The 25,846-nt window shown below is 43.0% G+C and overlaps 1 protein-coding gene across 5 annotated transcripts in view; it reads right to left on the bottom strand.

Moving 5' to 3' along the window:
* CASKIN2 (CASK interacting protein 2) overlaps window positions 1-25,846 on the bottom strand; it is a 183,371-nt gene that overhangs the window by 105,280 nt on the left and 52,245 nt on the right. For all 5 annotated transcript variants that reach the window (XM_042448997.1, XM_042448996.1, XM_042449000.1 and 2 more), the window contains exon 2: window positions 18,262-18,869. In XM_042448997.1, the coding sequence (XP_042304931.1) occupies window positions 18,262-18,358 (97 nt within the window). In that variant the 5' untranslated portion in view covers window positions 18,359-18,869. The remainder of the gene's footprint in view (window positions 1-18,261; window positions 18,870-25,846) is intronic.

Below are 25,846 nucleotides of genomic sequence, written 5' to 3'. Positions count from 1 at the left end.
CTCACTGTGACTTCGGTTCCTGCCTGTCTGCCTTCCTGTGCACCTACCTGGAGGGTTAAGTGGACTATATTGTTTGCTCATGTCAGGAGACCACAACAGTACTTACATTTTCTGCCTTTTTCCCTTTCAGTTTATGTTTTAATGCTCTAGCACCACAAGATGAATCACATGGTGAAGCAGTAAGCCCCATCGCCAGCAAGATCACTACAATCTGAAGCTGGCCTCACTTTTCACAGTCCTGTGTACACAACAAAGGCAGCTCCTCACAAGTTATTACAGTGACATCAACTAGCAAAACCAGGCCCAGAAACATTATGCAACCACTTCTGCTAGAGAAGAGTCAATGGGCAGCCATGCAAAACCACAGGCCTTCCTCTACCCAAAAGGGCAGACCACTGTTGGGGTCTGTGGAGTCACGGCAGTCAGTCAATATTTGTTTTAGCTCTCATTCAATATAACAGCTGCTCCTCCAAAAGGAAAGTCAGCTTTTAACCACTGCATTTACCTGCTTGCTTGCATGGATCAGCACAGCTGGAATTACATGCTGGATTCTTCATCTCTTGACAACATTATATACTCCAAATACAGCCACTCTGAGAGCCTTTGTGGCTGAAGAGTGGGGTATAAATAAATAAATAAGTAAGTAAGTAAGATACTCTTCAACATTTCACAGATGAAGACTGGGACACATAGTGGCCAAGTAACATGACAAAACTTTTGAAAGAGGAGGAACAGGCAAGGTGGGGGTGGGGGTTGTAGAAGGTTGCTTTTGTTTGAGCCTGCTGGGAAGGACAAGATTCTGCCTCCCCTCCCCTCCTGGTGAGTTAAGGGGAGGGAAGTTTGCTCTCAGTCTTCAGCAATTAAAGCAGGCTGAAGATGAATGGGGGAATGTGAGAGGAGGCAGTGAAGCTGAGAGATTTCAAAAGCAGCTGAGAAAGTGGGATGAGAGAATAAAATGAGACTGCCCTTGCCAAATCAGCACAGTTGCACGGTGTGTGCATGCATGCACGCACACACACAAATGCACATGCATGTGTGAAAATGATGAAGATCGCAACAAGGGGCACTATGACTGTGACTTTCAGCAGCTGTAGCAAGTTTTTACAGGTTCTACAATCTATGCTGCCGCATAAGAAAAGTCTCTCATTATTCTCCTTATCTCTTGCCCAATGGCACTGGTGTGTAGTTTTATCCTTAGCAGTAGCTGCTAACAACTATACAAACATTCTCTCTCACACACATACACACACACACATACTTCCCTGCCTGACACGTGAGTCCCACAGTTGCTTGGCTTTCTTTTAAGCCCTTGATTGGGGTGATATCATCTCCAACACTGCCAGGAGATCGGATTGCTAAGCTTGAGCGGTCGCCGGGAGGCAAGGGGCATTTCCAGACAGGCTTATAAACTGCTGGAAAGCTTAGTAATGCAGGTGGGGCTTACACCTACAAAGTGCCACAGCCCTGGCCTCAGAACTCTGGCTCCAACCTTAAATCTGAACTAGGATGGTGGGGTTAGGAGCAGGGAGGAGAATTCATTTGGACTGCCCCTCCTCTGCTATATGAGAAGGAGGTTAGACCCCCCCTTCCCCCACACTTTGACTTTAGCATTCAAGAAGGGAGGGGGAGGGATTTTTGTACTTGCATACTTGATCAGTGTATATTTCATGACTAGCAGTTAACTCTACTAGTGGAACAATGCCAAGCCAAACTGAGCTCTTTTAAAACACACACACACACACCCTTCAGCATGATATGAATATATGAAGTCACTTGGCAGATGTGACTCTTTTCCAGAATCTCAGACTGAGGGCTAGCCTCCACCATTGCAGCAGACATTCCACAAAGCCCACTCTAAATGAAACAGCAGGAGGGAGGCCTTATCCACTGGAGATGTCATGCATCTTTGAAAAACAGAGCCTGGATATATGGGGGACGGACCCTTTCCTCCTACTCTTTTTCCATCTCAAGAGAGGTGTGAATGGTCATCTTCCTTTGGTTTACCTTAAACTTTCAACATACTTAGCCAAAATATCACAGAGGGAGGTAAATTGGTCAAAAAGTAAAGTTGACACCTAATCTGGCAACTGCAATTGCTGCTTTAACTGATCAGAATTAGAGAGGCCTTTGCTTACAGGAATCCATTCACCCATCATCCTTCCCAACTTATCCTTTAAGCAGTAACTCCACTACAGTGAAGGATGGGCAAACAACAGCAAAGGCATTTTGCAAATAATTCATGAAATATTGTGGCTGGAGCAGCAATTCAAAAATGTTCTACGCTGCCCTGCCCTTTCTTACATCCTGCTGCAATGTTCTCTTTTCTCTTACACCCCATAAGTAGGACTTCACATTTTCTTCAGCTTGTGCCTGGGGCCATGTTGGTAATTTTAGGCACCTTGGCCTTATTATCACTATGAATCAGTAGCTCTTCTACTACGTAACTTAAAGACTGGGAAATGTTGACTATTCACAGAACCCCAGAGTTCTATTTTTCCCATTGTGTTCAGCACCAATTCTGGCTTTCAGTGGCATTGGCCAAACAAAATCTGGAGCATGTCCTGGAGGGCAACCAAATTGGTGAAAAGTCTGGAAACCATGCCCTATAGTAAGAGCCTTAGGGAGTTGGGTGTGATTAGCACGGAGATGAGAAGATTAAGAGGTGACATGATAGCTCTGTTGAAATATTTGAAAAGGTGTCATACTGAGAGCAAGCGTGGTGTAGTGGTTCACTGTTTGATTGTGACTCTGGAGACCAGGTTCGATTCACACTGGGTGACTTTGGGTGAATGACATGCTCTTGGCCTCAGGGGAAGGCAATGGCAAACTTCCTCTGAATAAATTTGCCAGGAAAACCCCATGATAAGGTTGCCTTAGGGTTGCCATAAGTCAGGAATGACTTCAAGGGACCCACCACCACCACCAAACTAAAGATGGAGCACGTTTGCTTTCTGCAACTCCAGAGAATAGGACTTGAAACAATGGATTTCAGGGAGAGAGGATGAGGGTTGAGGGGGGGGATTCGGGGGTTTGTTTTGTTTGATTATTTTGTATTGTATTAACCTCTGTTGTTACTTGCCTCGATCCCCAAAAGGGAAGAGGCAGGATATAAATGAATACTTTGAATAATAATAATAATAATAAACTACAGGAAATGAGATTCTACCTAAACATAAAAAAGAAATTCCTGACAGTAAAGAGCTATTCCACAGTGGAACATGCTGCCTCAGAGTATGGTGGAGTCTCCTTCTTTGGAAGGTTTTAAACAGAGGCTGGATTGCCATTGTCAGGGGTGCTTTGATTGTGTATTCCTGTATGACAGAGGTTTGGTCCTTGAGGTCTTTTCCAAGTCTATGATTCTAACCTCTGCCCATTTATGTTGTCTGAAGCAGGCTCCTTCAACTTGCTCCATGGGAGAGTAAATCTAACCTACTAGTCCACACACCCTCTTGATATCCTTAGACTCTATCTCAAAAGCACTGCCTCCACCACCCTCACTTCTTCTCACTCAGAAAGGCCACTCTATTATATAGTGTTTGCTGCAAACATTTATCTTATTTTGCTGCTGATAGGATGTTGTTGATTTTAGGCCCATCACCCATCTGGTGACATGGGCAGCACAGGTAAGCTTGTGGTGGTTAGTGGCAGAGGGTGGAGGGGAAAATGGCTCCTTTCTAACTGTAACAAGCTTCAACATGCAGATTTCTGGGATGGGCAGTCAGGGGGCCAAAATAAATTACAGACCTTTTTACTAAACCTGAATTCTTTTCAGTCTTTCTTATTTTTCCTTTATTCACCTATTTTATGTGTGCATGCACACACGCGCACACACATGGTGAAAGAAATTTGGCACATGTCTAAAATCTGACTGGTATCAGTCACTTGAATTTCTAGTTTGGCCGGACAGGGAGCACTAAGCATAGCTATATATTTCCCCTCCACTCATGAGAATTTACCCACCACAGGAGACAACTCAGATTCCAGAGATCCCAATGTGAGGGAGAACGCCAAGTGAATGGCACTGTAGTAGTTGTTGGCTAAGAAGTCTTCAGTGGGGTGAAGTGCAGAGTGGAGATACAGAAGAAGGCCTAAAAGATACACAATTGTGTTGCTACCAGTTTCAGATACTGTTATGACTCTTTCCCGACACTCTCTTCCTTTTCCTTCTTTGTCACTCAAATCTGAAAGGGGTGCAGCTCCTTGTGGAGATGTTGAACCAAATCTCTCTCCCTCTCATACAAGCACATATGCATACACATACAGGCTGTGTGAAATGCCCACTGCTAAAAGATTAGCCCTTCTCCATGGGACATTAATGGATGGAGAGTTAACTTGCTTTTTACACAGGAGGGTTAGCCCTTATCATTAAGGTAAACAGAGGAGCTCAGAGTCATGTTGCAATTTAAGATACAGTTCGAGAGTTCTATAGTCTAGGGGAGTATATTTAAGACAAGCAGTCTGGACAAAATCAAACATACGTAAGTACTGTACGCCAATCTGTCGCCAGGCTGCTTCAAGGGCAAGGTGTCCTAAGCAGTTCCTCAATTTTTTCTCCCATTTTTCTTGGAGAGGTGGAATGTCTAATTAACCCAGATACAAATGTTCTGCCTAGTCTATTTCCCACTCTCATTTCAACTGAGAAGCTGAGGAGTTTCCAAGGCAAATCAGTGAAAAACAACAACACACATATTATATTGAGCTTCTGGCTCAACAGGAAAAGAAGATGCTCTGGACAGAAAACAAAGTTCATCTGTTGGGCCCACTGAGAAGTGGTGGTAGACAGTTGCAACCAATTCCAGAATAGAACCAAACTATACACACAGACCAAAACAGGGATGTCATCATGCTGGTTTGCCTATATCCTCCATTTTGGAAGCGCTTCTAGGGGCTGCCATGTGGTAAAATTCAATGAGGGCTGAAGGCATATTTCTAAGGGGATTGCACTTTATTCCCCAGTCACATTTGGAAGCCAAGCACAGGTCTGAGCTCATATTGCTGTACAATGGCATGGTTTCAGCAGGAGCAAATTGCCACCTGTCTTGAAACCTTTCTACAAGCAGTGGTTTCTTTCTTTTGTTTCACCAAAACCTCAACTGGCCACTGTTCATTTTCACAGGTTGCTTCAGTCCATGGTTTAAGACAATGCACCACCATTCACCAACATGGCAATGGCATCTGAGCCAACCGGGGAGCAAATAACAAAGGAACAGTATCAGTAAGGGCCCTAAATCTTCTGTTTAGAAGCAAGGATAAGGAACATATACACCTAATAGTGAACCCATGTTACTATAAGGTATGAGAGACTCATTAATTACTCACCCCTGTACATCCCTGGTCACCCAATGCCCCTTCAGAAGCTCTACTTTTAGAATCAGCTTCATGCTGGAAGTATATGGGACTGTTGGCAGAAGAAGGTGAAGGGAAATAAGTTGTGGGCAGCACAGACAGTTGAATTTTAGGTACCCCAACTCACTGTTGTTTCTAGTTGCAGCATGGAAGCAATAGACAAAGCTGTATATGTAGAAATTGCAATGTGGAAGCAATAGATGTTAAGGAAAATGCAACATGGGATATACAGTAATAGAAATAAAATATGTATGTGAAAGTCACAATGACTAAGCAAGAGCAATTAAGAAGCCACACAGGTGAAAAAGCTAATGTAATTTAGAAGTCTTGAAAGTCAAGGACAGAATTATAGAATGTACAATTGGAAACACCTGAGATTCATTAAGAGTACAAGGTAAAATGATGAAATACTTGGGTTGGTCTTAAGTATGAGTTGAACTATGTGAACCAATCAAAATGAATGTACACACCCACTGGGTGGAAACTGACTAGTGGGTGGTGATTAACAATGGCTATAATAGTTGCTATGTTTGCCAATGTATTTTGTGGGTAGTTGAAGTAGTTTGGAGATATTGGAGATTGTGAGGGCATAGAGTATTTGTATATAGTAGAATAAAGTAGATCTTTTATATAAGACTACTGAGTTGTCTGGTGTCTTGAGTGAAGATACAAGAGCCAGCAGAATCCTGGAGAAGTTTGGAGAAATCTAAAGAAGAAGAGTGAGAAGGCTTGGAGAGTTTGTCAGGGTCTTCAGCCTATTCTCAGAAACTCTGCTGCTTTGAAGAAAAGCATTAACCACTGATCAAAGCTGATCAGCTCCGCTGCATAACAAGGTGGTGAGTTACAGCCAGAGGTGAAGAGCTACAACTCCCATCATCCCTGACAATAGACACATCATTTCTTGCCTTATTTCCTCTTGCCTCTCAATTCAAGGTGTATCAAGGCTGCTAATTTTGTGTTGTATACAAGTGTGGTGTAGTGGTTTGAGCAATGGACTATGACTCTGAAGACCAGGGTTTGAATCCCTGCTTAGCCATGGAAACCCACTGGCCTTGGACAAGTCACACACTCTCAGCCTCAGAGGAAAGCAAAGAGAACTTCCCTTTCAACAAATCTTTCCAAGAAAACCTTCTGACAGGGTCACCTTAGGGTGTCAAAACTTGAAGGCAAACAAAAACAAAGTCACACAAGGAGGTAGCATGGTCTACACAAAATTGCATGGTCGACATATGCTTCTCCTCTTGTTTTACTCATATGTCTACTGTTGGCCTGTGACTTGATGGTGTGATGGAAACTTATTTTTTCTTCTTCTTTGGGCCATGGGTCACACTGCTAATGATTGCTGAGTTTGTGAGTGTATAAAGTTCAGCAACATATTAAGGATAAAAAAACCTTAAGCCCACACTATAAAATAAGGAGGTGCCTATTATGTATGAGAAGAGCATCGTGAACAGTATTGGTCAGCAGGGAACAAAAATGTAATGCTAACAAAATTTTACAAGACTACTTATTTGGATGTTCCACTAAGAGTTTGCACATATTTTTGTCACTGTGAAGTCTGTTGTTCATACCGATTTGTGATTAAAGTATTCTGCTGTGAGAAATAGCAGTGTGCCAATCCAGGTAAGCCCAAATGCTCTGGGAATTGGTTATACACAGAGCATAGGAAATAAGCAAGATGAAATCGAACTCATAGTACAACAAAGCAAATATGATATAATAGGCATCACTGAAACCTGGTGGGATGAGTCTCATAAGTGGAATGTAGAAACAGAGGGGTCTAACCTTTTTAAGAGAAATAAGCCAAACTGGAAAGGAGGAGGAATAGATATGTCAGAGATATTTGCACCAGTGAAGAGATCCAGGGCATCAATATTGGCAGCCAGGTGGAGAGCATCTGGATAAAAATTAAAGGGGAGGGAAACAATAAGGATGTTATGGTGGGAGTCTACTACAGACCCCCCAGTCAGATGGAGGAATTGGATTATGCATTTCTAGAACAGATGACTACACACTCAGAAAGGAGAGATGTAGTATCAACTATCCTGATATTTGCTGGAATTCAAACTCAGCAAAATCCTCAGCTGCCTCAAAGACAATTTCATTGACCAAAAGGTGGAAGAGGAAACAAGGGGGTCAGCTATCTGATCTGATCCTAGCCAACAAGGATGACTTGGTTAATGGGGTGCAAGTGATGGGATCATTAGGTGGAAGTGATCATCTTCTCCTGGAGTTTGTTGTACAATGGAAAGGAGAAGCCAGGCATAGTCAGACACACATTCTAGACTTTAGGAGAGTGAATTTCAGTAAACTTAGGGAAGTATTGAGGGTGATCCTGTGGTCAGAAATACTAAAAGAGAAGGGAGTTCAGGACGATGGGAGTTTCTCAAAAGGGAGATACTGAAGGCACAATTTCAAACAGTTCCAATGAGGAAGGAAAATGGGAGGTGTCTCAAGATACCAGGAGGGATAACTAAAGAACTTTCAACTGAGCTAAGTTTTAAACGGAACATGTATAAGTAATGGAAAAATGGGGAAATCACCAAAGGGGAATTCAAACAAATAGCTAGCCTATGTAGGGGTAAAGTCAGAAAAGCTAAAGTGCAGAATGAACTCAGGCTTGCTAGAGAGGCTAAAAAACAATAACAGTGCTTTTTGGATATGTCTGCAGCAAAAGAAAGAAGAAGGAAATGGTAGGGCCACTGCATGGAGGAGATGGCAAAATGCTAACAGGGGACAGAGAAAAGGCGAATTACTCAACAACCTCAGTCTTCTCAGAAAGGCAAAGGTGCTCAACCTGAGGATAACAGGCAGAGGACAGATAGGGGAATTTCAGACAGAATAAGCAAAGAGATAGTACAGGAATATCTTGTTAATCTAAGAGAATTTAATCTCCAGGACCAGATGATTACATCCAGGTATTAAAAGAACTGGCAATGTAATATCAGAGCCATTGGCAATAATTTGAAACTCCTGGAAAACAGAAGTCCCTGCAGACTGGAGGAGGGCAAATGTTGTCCCCATCTTCAAAAAGGGGAAAAAGAGGATCCCAACAATTATTGTCCAGTTGTCTTGACATCTATCAAGGAAATATTCTGGAGCAGATCATTAAACAGAGAGTCTGTGAACATCTAGAGCAATGCCATAATCACAAAAGGCAACATGGGTTTCAGAGAAACAAGTGCAGCAGACAAATCTAATCTCTTTCTTTGTAAATTACCAGCTTGGTAGATGAAGGGAATGCTGTGGATATAATATATCTTGATTTCAGTAAGGCCTTTGACAGGTTTCCCATGACATTCTTGCAAACAAGCTTTAAAATGTGGGCTAGACAAAGTAACTGTTACATCGATTTGTCATTGGTTGACTGGCCGAACCCAAAGGGTGCTCAACAATGGTGCTTTTCGTCCTGGAGAGAAGTGACCAGTGGGGTCCCACAGGGCTCTGTCCTGGGCCCAGTGCTATGCAACATCTTTATCAATGACTTGGATGACAGAATTGGGGCTACTTATCAAATTTGCAGTGACACCAAATAGGAGGAATAGCTAATACTCCAGAAGACAGGATCAAAAATTCAAAATGAGCTGAATAGACTAGAAAGCTGGGCCAAGCTAACAACATGAAATTAACACGGAGAAATGTAAGGTACAGTGGGTCTTCGTTATACGTGGGGGATCCGTTCCGACCCCCCGCGGATAACAAAATCCGCGTATGCTCAAGTCTCATTTGTCCCGCTATGGGACAAAAGTTCCTTCTCCCTCCCCTCCTCGCTTCCTCCTCCCTTCCTCCCGCCTTCCCTCCCTTCCCTTCCCCTTACTACCTTTCTCTCTCGTTGCAGCGCTGGGCCGCCGCGCTGCGAGGGGAACGCCGGGTGGGGCGGCGGCGGCGGTGGAGGCCCAGCCTCGGCTTTCCTTGCTGCCGCCGTGAAAGGGCGCGATGGCGGTGCTGGAGGCCTCTTGGCCCCCAACAGCACCGCCACCGGGCCTTCTGCGGTGGGTGGCGAGGAAGCGGGCTGCCGCGCGGAAGCCTTCAAGGCCTCCCGCGCGGATCTGTCCTCCTCAAGGCCTCCGCGTGCCGAAGGGCTGGATACCGGGCTGGAGGCCAAGAGGCCCCAGCAATGACCCTGCCCCTTCCGTGGCCGCGGAGGCCTGGAGGGGGCGGGTGCTGGTGCTGGAGGCCTTGAAGGCCTCTGGCGCTGCTGCCCTCCCGCCTCCTCCTCCCTCATTCCTCCGCACCTTTTTTTGGAAGAGTAGAGGCGGGAGGCAGCAGCACGGGAGGCCTTCAAGGCCTCCAGCGGCCAGCACCCGGCTCCTCCAGGCCTCCGCGGGCCACAGAAGGGCCAGGTATCGTGCTGAGGCCCTTGGCCCCAACACCTCACCTGGCCCTTCCGCGGCGGCGGATGGGGTGCTGGGCTGGAGGCCTTGAAGGCCTCTGGCGCTGCTGCCCTCCATGCCTCCTCTTCCAAAAAATGAGGCGGAGGTGGGAAGAGGAGGCGTGGAGGGCAGCAGCGCCAGAGGCCTTCAAGGCCTCCAGCGCCAGCACCCAGTTCCCTTCACCGCCGATGCCGCCACAGAAGGGGCAGTGTCAGTGCTGGGGCCCTCTTGGCCTCCAACCCGGTATCTGGCCCTTCCACAGCGGCAGAGGCCTGGAGGAGGCCGGATGCCAGTGCAGGAGGCCTTGAAGGCCTCCGGCGCGGCAGCCCTCCTTCCTCGCCGCCACCGCAGGAAAGGCCTGGTGGCGGTGCTGTTGGGGGCCAAGAGGCCTCTAGCACCGCCATCGTGCCCTTTCTTGGCGGTGGCAAGGAAACTGAGGCTTGGCCTCGGCCGCCGCCACCAGGCTTCCCCCGCAGCGGCGGCGGCGGAGGCCAAGCCGCTGCGACGAGAGAGAAATGTAAGTAAGGGGAAGGGAAGGGAGGGAGGCAGGGAGGGAAGGGAGGAGGGAAGGGAGGGAGGGAGAAGGAAATTGTCCCCAATGGCGGCACGAGTGCACGCGTGCCACCATTGGGGACAATTTCCCGATTTGCCCTCCGTGGATGCTCAAATCCGCGGATGGCAAATCCATGTATAAGGAGGGCCGACTGTACTGCACTTAGGGCAGAAAAATAAAATGCACAGATATAGGATGGGGGATACCTGGCTGAATGAGACTACATGTGAAAGGGATCTAGGAATCCAAGTAGACCACAAATTGAACATGAGTCAACAGTGTGATGCAGCAGCTAAAAAGGACAATGCAATTTTAGGTTGCATCAATAGAAGTATAGTGTCTAGATCAAGAGAAGTAATAGTGCCACTGTATTCTGCTTTGGTCAGGCCCCACTAGAATATTGTGTCCAGTTCTGGGCACCACAATTCAAAAAGGACATTGAGAAACTAGAGGGTGTCCAAAGGAGGGTGACTAAAATGGTGAAGGGTCTGGAAACCATGTCCTATGAGGAACGACTTAGGGAGCTGGGGATGTTTAGCCTGGAGAAAGGAAGGTTAAGAGGTGATATGATAGCCCTGTTTAAATATTTGAAAGGATGTCACATTGAGGAGGGAGCAAACTTGTTTTCTGCTGCTCCAGAGAACAGGACCCAGAACAATGGACACAAGCTACAGGAAAAGATTCTACCTCAACATTAGGAGGAACTTCTTGACAGTAAAGGCTGTTCGACAGTGGAACAAACTCCCTCGGAGTGTAGTGGAGTCTCCTTCCTTGGAGATCTTTAAGCAGAGGCTGGATGGCCATCTGTCGTGCATGGCAGGGGGTTGGACTGGATGGCCCTTCCAACTCTACAATTCTATGATACCTCTTTAACACATCTGAGACCTACAGAGAAGGATTGTGATACTCACCCTGTACATCCATTCTCAGTTTTTTTCTTTTTTAGATCTACATAAAAAGAACCTATGAATTCTTTTCTTCGTTCCTAACTATTCCTCTCTTGTGAATAGGAGCATGTGTCCTAGACCAGGGAGTTCTTAAATATTTATAGTGCCATAGACCCTTTTGGCAGCCTGATGAAGCCTACGGACCCCTTCTCGAAATAATGTTTTTAAATGCATAAAATAAAACACTTAGAATTAGAAAGGAATCAAAGTGAAAATAAAGATATGATCTGGCATCCTGCACTGCAGTTACAGATTCATAAACTAGAGTTATAGATATGTAATTGCTTCATATTGAGATACAGTATGCTGCATATTCACAATCATGGCACTACTGCCATGATATGGCACTATCTCACCTTAAGTTCCAGGGAGCCACTCTATGGAATGGAGACCTGTTCAGTTGTGAAGTGGGGTTCTTCATGATGATGTGGCCAGCCCCCAAAATGTGCTGCATTGAGAAGCACCACAGCTCAGTAACAGAAGAGGACTTGCCACATCATTCTTAAGCACCCCACTCTACCACTCCACAGAAGTCCACTGCATGGAGGTATTTCCTGGAGCTTGAGGTGGGAATGGGATTCCTTAGGTCATGTGTAGCTATGTTTATGTAGTTACAAATGTGATGCAGAATCTCAGCCATAATTTCCCCCCCATCCAAGTTGACAAAACCCCTGAAATCCATCTATGGACTCCAGATTAATAACTTATGTTCTATACCCTCTGTCAATGACCCGTGCTAGAGTTTACTTTGAGGAGGGAATGATATGCCAAAAAAGGCCCCAAACCTCATTTACCTTTCCTTCAGAAAGAGCCTACTTGAATCTCATTGTAAAAGATGCTAGTCTTCTGCACCATTTATTTGCCCCTGCTCTTGACAGCATGGTATCTATCTAAGTGGAAATATCCAAAGACACAGATTTGATCTCAGTTCCTGGTGCTGATTTCCTCCAGTATGGAAAGATTCTATCTGCATATTTTCATAATGCTGCAAACACTTTTTGTTTATAACCACTGTGCTGCAAAAATACAACTGCAGACTAATTACTTTACAAAGAGCCTCTACAGTTTTTGCCTCTGTATTTTGTTTTGTTTTGAAATGCTCTTCCAAATCTTAATCACTAAGATATTAAAATGTGCATACATTTCAATCAGACACACAAATAAACAATGAACTTTTATCCACAGGAGAGCAAGTTCTAGGTACAAAAGAAAGGGAGCATTTTAGTGTGACACAAAACATTTTTCCTTGTACCAAATATTGGACAATAATACTGAATACCTTAAAATCATTAAATTTAATGGCACAGTGGAATTTCTTAATATTAGACCTAATCTAAAGAATTTTACTCAAGTTTTTATCCAATTTGGCTGGATTTGTCCAGCTCACAATATGAAATTATAACATAATGCATCAATTTTATAATCAATCATCTTTTAAACAATCATCTTTTAAAGCAATGTCACAACTAAATATTCCAAAAAAAACCAAAACCAAAACAAAACAAGAACATTCTAACAAAAGAGTGATTATCCAGTTTATGTCAAAACCCAAATTCAGAAGAAGATGGAAAAAAGCAATGGAAAAGATCCTCAAAAGAGCTGAATACAACTGTCTGAAAGAAATAATATGCATGTAAATGTAGATTATAACTTCTTTAATTTACATGCCCAATGAAAGCAAGACTGACTTATTAATTAATTTATTTAGTGATGAACTAGTGCATTGCAATAGCCATTCAGTGTCCTTCCTTTCAGTACAAACCATGGAACAATTTCTGGAAATGCAAAAGTCACAGTTGTCTCTATTTTTATTTTTAAAAAGCTACTATATTACACAAGATTCTTAAAGTAGCTGCTCCATCCAGATATTTCATGAGAGTGGGATCCTCCTGCGGCTGTATAGTTTGTTTCCAGCTACTTCCTTGTATTAGAATGTGCTAAATATAAATTCCCTTCTCAGTTTCAGTACACAAAGTAGCAATGGCTTTACATCACCAAACGGAAGTTCTACAATTGTTTTATGGCAAGTAGGTGTTGCAAGAGGCACAAGGGCACGCTCAGAAATCTCATCCAAAGTGGTATTTCTTGAGCTATTTGAGAAGCTTGGAATTTAGAACAATATATGATGCTAAAATGCCATCCTCCTGATAAAAGGCATCTCCCACAATGAACTGCATATCCCTGCTGCCACAGAACAGAATGAGTAGGTCTCTCAGATCAAGCCTTCCCACAACCTGACATCATGGATGACACTCCATATCATTCCCAGAGAGTATGGCACATTGGTGTGCTATTTGGAGATAATGGGAATTCCAGATGTTGGGAGTCCAAGCAATTACATCTTTGGTGGTGGTGGGGAGGATTAGTCTAGCCTCTTTCCACAACTGATTGGAAAACCAGAGATATTAGATGGGATAACATCCATTCACACACACAAACAATTGATTAACATCAAGCCAAGTGCGGAAAACTGAAAGAAGCCCAGCAAAAAAATTAATTGTATTTTATTAAGCATACAACTGAACTCTTCTAATATTGTGATTAGTTTAATTCCATTTTAATGTTCACTTTTTGTATGTTTCTGATTGTATTGTTCTTTTTAAATTGTACATCATCTTAAGTTCCAATTTTGGGAGAAAGGAGGGATACTGATAAATACAATGATGATAATTATGAATCCACTAGCATTTTTGGAGGTGAGCAAGCCACATGACCAGGTTCATGAAAGCAGCCCTTACAGTTCAATGGCAGACCAAGAAACACTACATCATAGACTTGAGATTATGAGGCAGTTCAAGTCTTCCATCCCACAGTCTGGAACACGGCCAGCCCAAGATATTTTGCTGCCTAAAGTGAAGCACCTAATGGTGTTGCCCCCAACCAAAGCTAGCCAAATTATTGTGCCTCCCCCATCACTGTCAGTTAAAGCATAACGACACCAAATCAAATAACTAAACATTTGTTCTTTTACATGTTGTTGTTGCTGTTCTGTCTGACTTATGATGACTCTAAAGCAAACCTAACATGGGATTTTCTTGGCAAGATTTGTTCAGAGGAGCTTTGCCATTGCCTTCCCCTGAGGCTGAGAACATATGACTTGCCCAAGGTCACCCAGCAGGTTTCATAGCCAAGCAAGGAATTGAACCCTCATCTCCAGAGTTGTAGTCCAAGATTCAAACTACTATGCCATGCTGGCTCTCTATCTGCTGCCGAAGGCAGCTGCTGCTCCCTGCCTAATGGTAGGGCTGGTCCTGATCTCAAGACACATTTTACTTCTTCTTCCTTAAAAATTTGTACACTTCTGTGTGGCAGCTTTGCCAGACATTTGAGGACCGTATCAAGGGGGGTAGTGTTCTCAGAATACAAGTGAAACCTTTGACAAGTTTCAGAAAGACCCCCATTCTTGTGAGCCAGCTGAACTGAGCTCTCTCTTCCCCCTCAGAAAGGGCTTGCTAAATATTGTCCTTCTTTGAGGACAATTGTCACAGATTGCCTCCTCCTCCCCACCCCCAGGAATCTTAAGGCTCAGACCTATTTTCCTCTCTACTTCTCCAGGGCTACTGTGTTCACCCCAGCCCAGCCAACTGGCCCATTGTTAACAAGTGCGTCCAGCCGAGAAAGTGATTGATCATCAGGGAGAAAGGCCAAAGCCCTGACGGGTCGTTTAACAATTTCAATTAAAGACCATGGCATTCAAACACTGACAGAGGAGAAGAAAGAAAGGAATGGGTTTTTTTTTTCCATTTAAAAAAGGGGGAATCTTCTGCTGCTACCACAGTGGGTGACAGCTCCTATGGCAATTTAGCAGGGTCAAAAGGGCTCTCCCCAGAGAAAGTGCAAGGTTTGAGAAAGAACCCCCTTTTTTCCTGGACTGGAATTAGCTAAAGCAGGGGAAACATCCCACTTCCTGGATGCAATGCACAGCTGCAGGATTAAACAAACTCTGCCACTCTTGCCTTCTGACAAAACATGGCCAGCAGTTACCATAAGGGAACCCAGTAATAGGTGCCTGTGACCCATTTGCAGAACTACATTTTTCAAGCCAGGGTGCTGCTACAGAATATGCCCGTTGAATATTAAACTACATGTCCCCAAACTTCCCGTCGCTGGGTCTGGCGCTTGATTCTTGGTTACGTGCAGTGACTTTTTTTAGACACACGCGATCCCCAAGGGCTAATCAGAGAGACGCAGCTCTGAATCCACTGAGACAGCAGAAGGACTCTTAGAGGGATTTTAAAAAACTCAGCATCTCGGCCTGTCACATGGAAAAACGCGCCTTAATGAGCGGCAAAATGCGGCAAACATGCTGTTCCCTCTGTGGCATTTTGGAGACGAGTGAGAATCATAATAAGAGATCAAGAACAGAAGGCCTTTGTGAGGAAGCAGGCCAAACCCTCACTCACAAAAAACGGTAGCCATCTCCATGATAAAGAATACAAGAGTGGGCAAAAAAGAAAAAGACACAACAAAGTGAAGCAACACTCCTCAGCTTGGTGCCTTCTGGATATTGAGTTGTAATTCAACAAAGCATGAGGGCACCAGTTTGGGAGAAATGCTGAGGTAGACCACAGTGCATCCTTAAACCACAATTCCTCTCTAAAGAGACCTTAGGTGTTGAGATGTTAGGCCCTGAAGGGCCAAACTTCTCTGTGGAAAAGAAGAACCACTGCTCCAACAAGACAGACATGTCTCAGCCAGAATGATCTTTTATCTCATAGGAAATGGTTTCATTTTCCCTTTAGTTGTCTTAGGTCTATATATAGATAATGTCCCGAGAGATCATTTTTGTCCCACAAGAGTTGCTAATTCAGTATCTTGTCTCTTTGACCAGAACAGCAAAACATGTATGCATGTGATGTCAGCCACACACTGGAAAAACCCATCTTTCTCTTTTGCACCCAGTCCAGTGCTAGCCCAAGACAGTTCATATCTAAAGCTAGGAAAGTATTTTGGGGGGGGGGGCACATGAAGCAGAAAAACCCACAAGCACTTCTCCACCACACACAACAGTAAAAAAGCAAAGTTAAAAAAATAGTAATTCTGAATAATTTGCTGCCCTTTCATGATATTGCAAGATACTGCAGCCAGACTTACTTCACTCTGCCTAATACTAGGGCTGGCCACATCCCACCCTTTGCCAAACAGGTTCCTCTCTGTTTACAGCAATTCTCCTTCCTGGCAGATTATTTGAAAAGCTCTCCCAAATCCTTTATATCTCTCACAAAACTATTAAGCAAAACCTTAGCTTTCTGTCTTCTCTGAGCCCACAGTTCCCTACTGGTACCCTCCAATGCAATCTGGCTTCTTGTGTCGCAAGCTACAGAAGGCTTCCCCAGCCATTGCTTTTGGGACAGAAAAAGCATCTGTTCTTTAAGCCCAATGCACTGACAATTCCCTACATCCTTTTCCCAATCAGAGTGAGCTTTGCAGCTTTTGACCCAGGCCCTTTATCTCTTCTCTTCCTTGTTTTCTTAATCTTCAGTCTGGCTATAGTTTAATGAATGTGTGACCTCAAGCTCCTCTTACTCTCACCAAAAGCATTCCTTCTGATTAAAAGACAACAACCATCATGTTTTGTTTTAAGGAGGGATACACCACACAGACCCAGAGTCTCTACTATAGCCACAGCACAAACCTAAGAACATGGGCAAAAGAAAAGCAAGTGAGCAAAGCATCATATGACCCACTTATAGATGGAGCTACCTGCCAGAGCTCTTGAAGAAGAGCGCCATGGCAGCAAAGCAAAGTTCCAACCAGCAGCCCTGGACATAAACTAAAAAGCAGGAAGGAGAAGTGGGAGGCTTCAAACTATGGCAGGTCATTTAGACAATGCCAAAGAAGGAAAATACATTACCAGCAAAGAAGGGCAAAAGAGGACACACATACATTTTGCAAATCTCAATTTTATGGGCCTAGATCAGTGATGGCAAACCTATGGCATGCGTGCCAGAGGTGGCACTCAGAGCCCTCTCTGTGGGCACATGTGCCGTTGCCCCAGTAGAGTTTGGCAGAGTCTGTTACTAGAAAGCCAGAGAGACATGGCACTTTGCAATAAATAAGTGGGTTTTGAGTTGCAGTTTGGGCACTCAGCTTGTAAAAGGTTCACCATCACTGGTCTAGATTCTAATGTAGAAATAACAATAACTCTTTCAAAAGAAATACAATGTGTCAGACACTAATGGAGAAGACAATGACTAGATGCAACCTGTGTTCCTGCTCTGTCTGCCGTGCACTTCCTAACCAAGTGTTGATCAGTAATGCCAAGGCCCCAGCTCCCTTTTCTTATTAACTTTACCTTTGAAATTGACTTGGACAGGATAGCATTTCAAAGGGAGGATTCCTTCAAAGGGAGGACAACCTATCCAACATTTGACTTGTAGATTTAAAAGTACTACTAGACATTCTTTCATTTATGGAAGTTGACTTATTTTTTAAGAGCTGCCCCTTATTCCAGACCATCCACCTGTTGTTTGTTTTTTGAGGTTTCAGAAAAAGAAAAAAAAAATCAGAATGCAGTTGTTTAAAACACGGGTAAACAAGGTGTGATGAGTACATTCCTGTTTTTAAAGCAAGTAATATTTCCTGGTGGCTTCTAGGTGTACCATTTTCTTTCAAAACTCCTTAGAAACCTTAGGTGTGTGGTTCTTACACATTGTTGTCTACATGAAAAAGTGAGAAATTTTGCTCCCACTGTGTGGCAGCAGCAAGTGAAAAGCAAGGTTGGTGAAAACAACTGGAGGTACATGCAGTCTGGCAGGAATGTGATGCCCAGTCTTGTCACAAATGCTCCACCTAGAGGGCCCTGCACCTGAGATATAGTACAAGTTTCACACTTGCCCTCTGCCTTGCTGGGGGTTCTTTAAGACATTCATGTTTGGTCTAATGGTTCAAAACGCTGGCCCAAAAATAAGCACAGCCTCACTCATTTGGCTGTATTAGCCAAGAAGCATTTGCCAGGAACCACAATCATGATTGTGGCTCCATTGGTAGGTGTTGACTGACTATAAGAAATCCCTCCATTAAGATGTCATGATATACTTACTGCTTTTGGATGCCTTGATCTTAGCTACCAGCTTCTGCACATTAGATACATCCCCATTTTTCACAGCTTGGATCAGCTCCTGCTCTCGTCCCATCATGAATAAGGCCAGCTGTTCCTTGGATTTATGAAGCCATCAGGGTGCTCCGTGGATGCAGGTTCAAGATAACTCGTTAAGGTAAACTAGTTAAATATAACTCCACCGAAGGTGCAAGAGAAAAAAAAACCCCAAAGGAACAAAAATATATATTCAGAAATACCAGTATGTTAAAAAAAAGTCTCTATTAATGATGATAAATACTACTGGGAGTTACACTCCTCTAAAAGGGAAAGGTGATGAGGCAAAGCCTTGTTTAAAAAATGCAATCAATTAAATGGATGATAATTCCGTACTTAGGGACTGAATCCCAGCTGTTGGGAGTCATCAAGAAGGAGAAAATAAGTTCATTAAAAAGTCCAGACAGCCTTCCTTAGTAAATCAGGGTGACCCAATAAATCTCCAGATCTTCTGAGACATACACCAGGCCCTTCATGAGTGGGAAATATCCTCTGTCTTCAAGTCCACAGATCCAAATCTGTTAAAGCCAAGACGTGAACTGTTGTCCTGATACCTATGAACATAAAACACAGAATAAAATTACCAAAAGGCTGCTGACTCATTGGAATACTGTGGTAAAACATATTCTGGATTCCAGGAATAAATTGCGTAGATTTGCTTGTTTTCACTTCATTTATATGCTATTACATTGAAAATTGTGATTATAAAGATCAGAGACCAGAGATGGAAGGCTGAGCTGCACAAAATGAATAGGATACATTAGAGACCAAGGATGGAGAATACGAGAAAAAATACTTAAGGGCCGTGATAAGATAGCTAGACAGCACCAATATTAGGCTTCCAGAAGAAAAGGGATTCAATTCCTCTCTCAGCCATGGAAACCCACTGGGCTAATCAGACTTTTTCTGTCTAAGAGGAAGACAATGACAAACACCTCTAAATATATCTTGCCAAGGAAACTCTGTAACAGGGTCACCATAAGATGGAATCAACTTTAAGGCACTTAACAATAACGACAACGACATCATCATCATCAAGAACAACATACTGTACCTAAAATTCCAACAATTCTAAGCATACTTTTGTCCACCTGTTTTGTTTTATTTTGTTTTTGAAAGACTATAGCAGAATCACCTCACACATTTTTCAGGAGGCATTTGTTGTTTTGCACTGCTAAAACCTTGTAGTGTAGAAACTTGTTTTGGGTACTAGAAACTTGCTAACAATTATGCAAACATTGAAAAATCCTGCAACTTGAACTTGCAAAAGGATCCAAGATAGAATGTCAATTATAATGTGTTCACAACCATATACATTTAGATCAGGGTGAACAAAGTGTGGTTTTTAGGGCTTCATGCAGCCCCAAGACCATTTTTATGTCCCCCCCCCTCGTCACAACTCTGCTCATTTTCTGGATTTAAAAAATAACTTGCTTCTTTCAGAAGCCTCCAGGATAAATTATTCACATTTTAAACAAGTTGCATTTCCCCTATGTACTGTTTAACATAAAAAAGGCATCCCGCCTATAGAGGCAAACTGTGTTGCCAGTTGAACACAAGTGATAATTGTGCTGGACACTGGCCATGCTGACTGGGAGATTATTGGAACTGTAGTCCAAATGGTGTGAATGTGTGTGTGCACACGCGCATGCATTCACACACTTTGTGTGTCACAGAATAATGTCCTCCAACAGAATGGCATACTGGGCTGGGAAGGACTAAAACCAATCTGTCAGACTGACTATTGCTCTTGCCACCCTCCCTCCCCATTTTCTGCTTGGGCTGTTATCTCATTTTACCTAATGCTAAGCCTGGCACTGGATGACAGTTGCCATCCAAAAGATCTGGAGAGGTCCAAGTTGCCACAGTAAATCTATAAAAATGTGTAACAATGGGTACAAATGCAGAGTGGCCAAGGGATCTTCATAATGGATAAAGTTAGTTCATGCTATAAGGCAGAGGTGGATCCTCTTGAGGAAGGTGAATCTTCTTCCATCAAGTGAAAGACTTTAGGTGGCAGATGGTCTATCATGATTACTCCCTTAATCTGCTTCAACATATAAATTACTCTGGTTGCTGTGATATTGCCCCATATTTCTGTCAAACTAAATATTTCAAAATAATTTCTCAAACACAGCTTGCTGCTTACTTTATTTCTATCTTTAGTAACCTATATTCTATATCTCCCCTTCCCTCCCTCAAAGCTAAAGAAGGCTTGTCAGGCTTCTCTGGGCTTGCACAATAGGTGGAGATCCTGAGATAAAACAAGTTATGTCAAGGTAAAAGAAAGGTGGTGGTGGAGAATCTACTCAGACTGGAAGAAATGGACATGGATTACCATATGTATTAAATCACTTCCATAATTACCATTATTACATTATTCTCCCACTCATGTTATTCACTTTGCCACCAAACGGTAAAAGGCTGTTCCGTGGAAGCTTTGCTGGTCTTTGACTGTAATAAAGTTATTGTATTGTATTGTTCCATGGAAGCAACAAATTCTGTTTTACACAACTGAGAGAGCTCATACCAAGCAATTTTTAAAACCACCCCTCTTCCAGGAAAAAGAACTATGGCTCTGAATAAAACATAATAAGAAGAGGCCTGGCTGGATCAGACCAAAGGCCTACAGAGTCCAATATTCTTTTCTCAAAGTGACCAATGAGAGATACCTATGAGAAGGAAAAAAGTAGCCTCCCCTACATGCTCTCTAGAAATGCATATTGAGAAGGATGTTACCTCTGGTTCTGGAGGGAGAGTGCATCCATTGTGACTAGTTACTATTAAGAAGCCTGCCTTCTTTGAAAGGAGGAAAGATGTGAAGCCCAAAGAATAGTGGCAATTCAGTGTGGCTTGAATCTTTCCATCTGCATCCAAGCAGTTGCATATACTACTACAAAAAGCCCAGTGGTGGCTGGTGATTTCTATGTCAGTGGAACAGTGAAGCTCCTCTGTTTTTCACTCTGAACTTTAAAAGAGCCAAGTCAAAGCACTGAATATCAAAAACCTGTTACATTTCAAGCTAAAACTTGGAGTAGAAGCCACCAGCTGCCATAGCAAAAGGTCTGGTTTTTCTAGGTTCAGGTTACTTAGAGGCCACCATCTTTTCCACACCACTTTGTTTCATTAGATGCTACCAGCTAAGGAGAAGTGGATGTTGAAGCAAAGCAACTGTTGATGCTACAGAGTACTGTATATCTGTCAGTGAAAGACTTACATCTTATCAGCCCTATTACAGATCTTGAGAAGCAGATTTTCAGTGAGAATCCATACATCCACTCCTTCTCCTTTCTTTTCTTTATAATATAGGATGTTTGTCTTTACATACAAAGCACACATACCAATTGGGAAACTGGGTGTTTTAGACTACAATTCCTGTCATCCTTTACTGCTGACTGGGGGTGCTGGGAACTGACATATAAAATATAAATATAAAACTGACAGGAAGGACCTAGGTTCCCCAGTCCTGACTGATGTAAACCCATGTCACTGTCTACAGTAATAGCCATTTGGAGCTACTTCAGATGTGAAGAGCCAGGAGGAAAACAGGAAGCACAAAAATCCATTTGTTCCTGTCTCCATACCAGGTGATCACGCCTCAAATATCTTACCTCCTCCCTCTTCCTTACCCACCACCTTTCCAAAAGCTGCCCAAGAGTCTAATCATAATTCACATAAAGAGCAGGTATGAAACCATGCCACACAGTAGTACCATTTCAAATTGTGACATGATGGGTGGCAACAATTCATGTCTAAATGCTCATGCATTTTTTTTTTTTAAAAAAACAACCTGTCTGCAGATTAAAACAAAAAATGACTAGTGTCAGAAAGAACTGGCTACACATAGGACTTCACTTATGTAACTTCTGGAAAAGCGCAACTATTCATACAATGCTTTTTACACTAGTTTAGCGTCTCAACAAGATTATGTCTGAAAGTGCCAATATTTCTTATGAGACGTGGTAAAGTATTTCACTCCACGTGGAGCTGTCTATTCCAGGAACAGCTTTGCTGCCTCTTCCATGTTTGTATGAAACAGAAAGAGTGATGAGCTCTGGAAGCATCATAGGACATGAGCTATATAGCACAGGATGGGTGGGATGCATATGATTTTCCTCCTGAAATGGTTCCCCTGTTGTGTTCTTGCTGATCTCCCTGCACTATGCATACAGTTAATACATTTTATCAAATACAGTTTGCAGGCATGGCAAATCTTATTCATGTTTCAAAATTCAGGAACTGCATACTCAGCTAAAACAGCAGCAGCAGCAGCAACAACAACAAAACAAACCCCTACATCTACATGGAAAGGAATTACATAATAACAGATTGCCTGGACTGAACTCCCCCCCCCCATATCACCTGAAGAAGAGTCCATTTTTCCAGCACTTCTTCCGTCCACCAAGTTTTTAAGGTATTGAAGCTGTCAAAGATGTTGTTTGGAGGACAGTTGGAAATTCCCTCTTTTCTAAGTAAAAAAGCTGTGTTTTTAGTTCAGACACAGACAAGGTTTCAAGAATTATGAATTGAGAAAAAAACTGGTGTTCTGGACTCCTCGAGTAGTTTATGCAAATGTCACACAACAATGGCCTCATTTTTCTTCCCCCTTTGTCTGGGTTTCATTACCATCAAAGAAGGAGTGAATATTTTAGAGGCATAAATAGAAACAAGGATTAGCTCAAGACTTTTTGTTGTCTAAGGTGAAGAATAGGAGGACACCCACTCCATATTTCATGTACAAAACCTGGGATGTAGATAAAAGACTGAAGATACATCCACACCGTAAAACACTGGTTTGACATCACTTTAAGTGCAGTTGCTTGATACTATGGAATCCTGGGATCTGTAGTTTTACTAGGTCTTTAGCCTTCTCTGCTGATCCCTCATAAAACTACAAATCCCAGGATTCTGTAGGGCAGACCCATGGCACTTAAAGTGGTGTCAAACTGTCTTATTTCTACAGTGTAGATGCACCCAAAGTCTCAACATGTTGCAATTCTTGCATTCTAGTCTCCTCTACATCCCCTCTATTGAGTATTACCAACCCTCTTTGTTTTTTGTAGAAAAGCTGACCAGATTGACAGCTAAGTCTTACTTTGGTTCTGGCACCTTGTAGCATTTCTGAAGGCAGGTGGCCAGCTTAGGCAGGGCATGTTACATGGCACATGCAGCTGTCATCTTCCAACACCTGCCTGCAGCACCTTGCCTGTTAGCACCTTCTGCCTGAAGCAGCTGCCTCACTCCAACAAATGCTAGAGCTGGCTTTGACTAGGAAAGAACCTGGGGTGAAGAGTTTTTAGGCTGCAGCTGCATACATTCTCACAAATGTAGATTCACTCAAGAAGTTCACTATCATCAGAATATGGCCTGTATTTGTGACAGAACCACCAGGGACTCAACCCCACAAGCGTTAGTTTAATATTGTGATAAACACAATACATTTCTGTGGATGGATAATTCACACACTTTCTTGAGATTTAGACAGACTGGAAGTCTCATGGGAGATGTATACTGTGCATTAGTTTCCCCTTTCCACTCTGTTCTCAATTCAAATAAAAAGTAGCTGAGGGAGCCTGTGCCTGCTGGCACTGTTAATAATGTAGGGGGAAGGGTTAAGGATGCTTAATGTTTTCTCTCGTTGCCTTCCTGCAAAAGTGAGTAATCAAAACCAATTACTGTCTAGAATTATGCAGGAATTAAATGAGGATACCAAAATCTGCAGAAACAAACATGTGTAGCAGTACTTTATTACATCTCTTACAACTGAATTGCAGGATTTACAATAGAATTTCTGCACATTTTTCCTTTTGCTCCTTTTCTCTCCTTCACCTGCCAGATACCAATATTGATTTTCAGAATTAGCTGGACTGAGCTATTGACTGAGACTTCAGACAGATTAAAGGAGGTAACTAACATATGGTCGTTCCCAGGCCGCTTCAGGTAATGAATGAGTTTTGAAGTGTCAGAGCAGCAGCATAAGCACTGAGAAACTAGAAAGGTGAAAATCCCACAAGACTTGCCAAACTAATCCCTCACTAGGGTGCTGGCTTTGGTTTATACAAAGTGAACAGGTGGAGGGGAAACCTATCTGGAAATCGCAACTCTTTTGTTTCCTGGTGCTGAGGTGTGTGCATGCTATTTGTAATTATCCACTAGTCAGAAGAAGGCACTCGGCAAGGCTTCAGAGCCATTCACTTCATTATTACTTCACACGGGTTTGAAACTATCTGTTGGAAACAGACTCTAAGCGTAAGACCTGCCTGGGTGCCTTTTATATCAGTTTAGTAGCCCTACCTTGAAGGAAATCCATTACATGTCTTTGGACTGCTGAAACGTTAGACACTAGCACCAGACTTTTGCTACACCCCCCCCCCAGTCTAAATCTGCACTGCAGAAATAATGCAGTTTGACACCACATTAACTGTCAGGGCTCAATGCTATGGAATTCTGGGATTTGTAGTTTTGTAAGATATGGTGCCACAACAAACTACAAATCCCAGGATTCCATAGCATTGAACCATGACAGTCTGAGCAGTGTCAATCTGCATTATTTCTGCAGTGCCAATTAGACCTCCAGCTACATTTCCAATCTAGTATATGTTTTATTTCCCAGATTAAATTGAATCCATGAAAACACTCAGAAATGAGGAAGAGGTCCCTCTTTTCAACTCCTTTCATGGAAGGATGAGATACAATTCTTGGAGAGACAGAGAAGGGCAGCTGCCTCAGGCATCTGATGCTGGGAGGAAGATGTAGGAGGAGAGAGCTACTCAGCCTATGTGGTGCCTCCTAAATTACACTGCTACCTTCAGATTTAGGGAAGGATGCTCTCCCATGGCTGAAGAATGATTCAACTACCAGTCCGTTAGGCTTTTGTACAATAGAATGGGAGCAGTGCACCATTTTGTTTGTTGATTGAAGCAGCAACATGGGATGGAGCAGTCCTGATAAACAGAGAGAGAGAAAGTGATCTCCCCATTGGGGCTCATTTACCAACTGAAGTCAAAGGAGGCTTTGCCATCCACTTTTCCATGTGGCAGTGGCCAATGGCCACAAAGTAGCAGTGGCCACGACTGGGCCCTTTTGCCTCCTAAACAATGGAACATTAGGAAGGCTTCTCAACATGACTCTTCTCCTGCCTCCTGAAGGCAGTACATTCTTCCAGTTTTGCCAAGCTTTTATGTAAACATTCCAAACTTTCTGAGCCTGCTTTGTGCATTTATATATGAGCTTTTATTGTGATTTATAATTATTTGTTTATACAGTATACTGAGGATAAGGATTACGTGTAGGAAAATGGATCAAAATGTTTTAAGAAATAAGATAGAAAGAGCTGGGTTTTTGGTATTTTTAATTATCAATGCTCTTTATCTCAGCTCATTCAAGAGAAAAGTTTGAAGTATGGGAACAGAAATATTCTTGTAGTTTTTGCCACAGTTCTCTTGGGTCCCTTCCCTAAGATTAGAAGTGACAATACGGAAAACAGCCGCCACAGAAACAGTTCTAATGCTGTGTTTAAATATGAGAAATA

This window comes from Sceloporus undulatus, chromosome 2 (genome assembly GCF_019175285.1).
Source record: "Sceloporus undulatus isolate JIND9_A2432 ecotype Alabama chromosome 2, SceUnd_v1.1, whole genome shotgun sequence".
In the NCBI taxonomy this organism is placed as follows: domain Eukaryota; kingdom Metazoa; phylum Chordata; class Lepidosauria; order Squamata; family Phrynosomatidae; genus Sceloporus; species Sceloporus undulatus.
The sequence above is the reverse complement of the archived record's forward strand: the minus strand, read 5'-3'. Positions and strand labels throughout refer to the sequence as shown.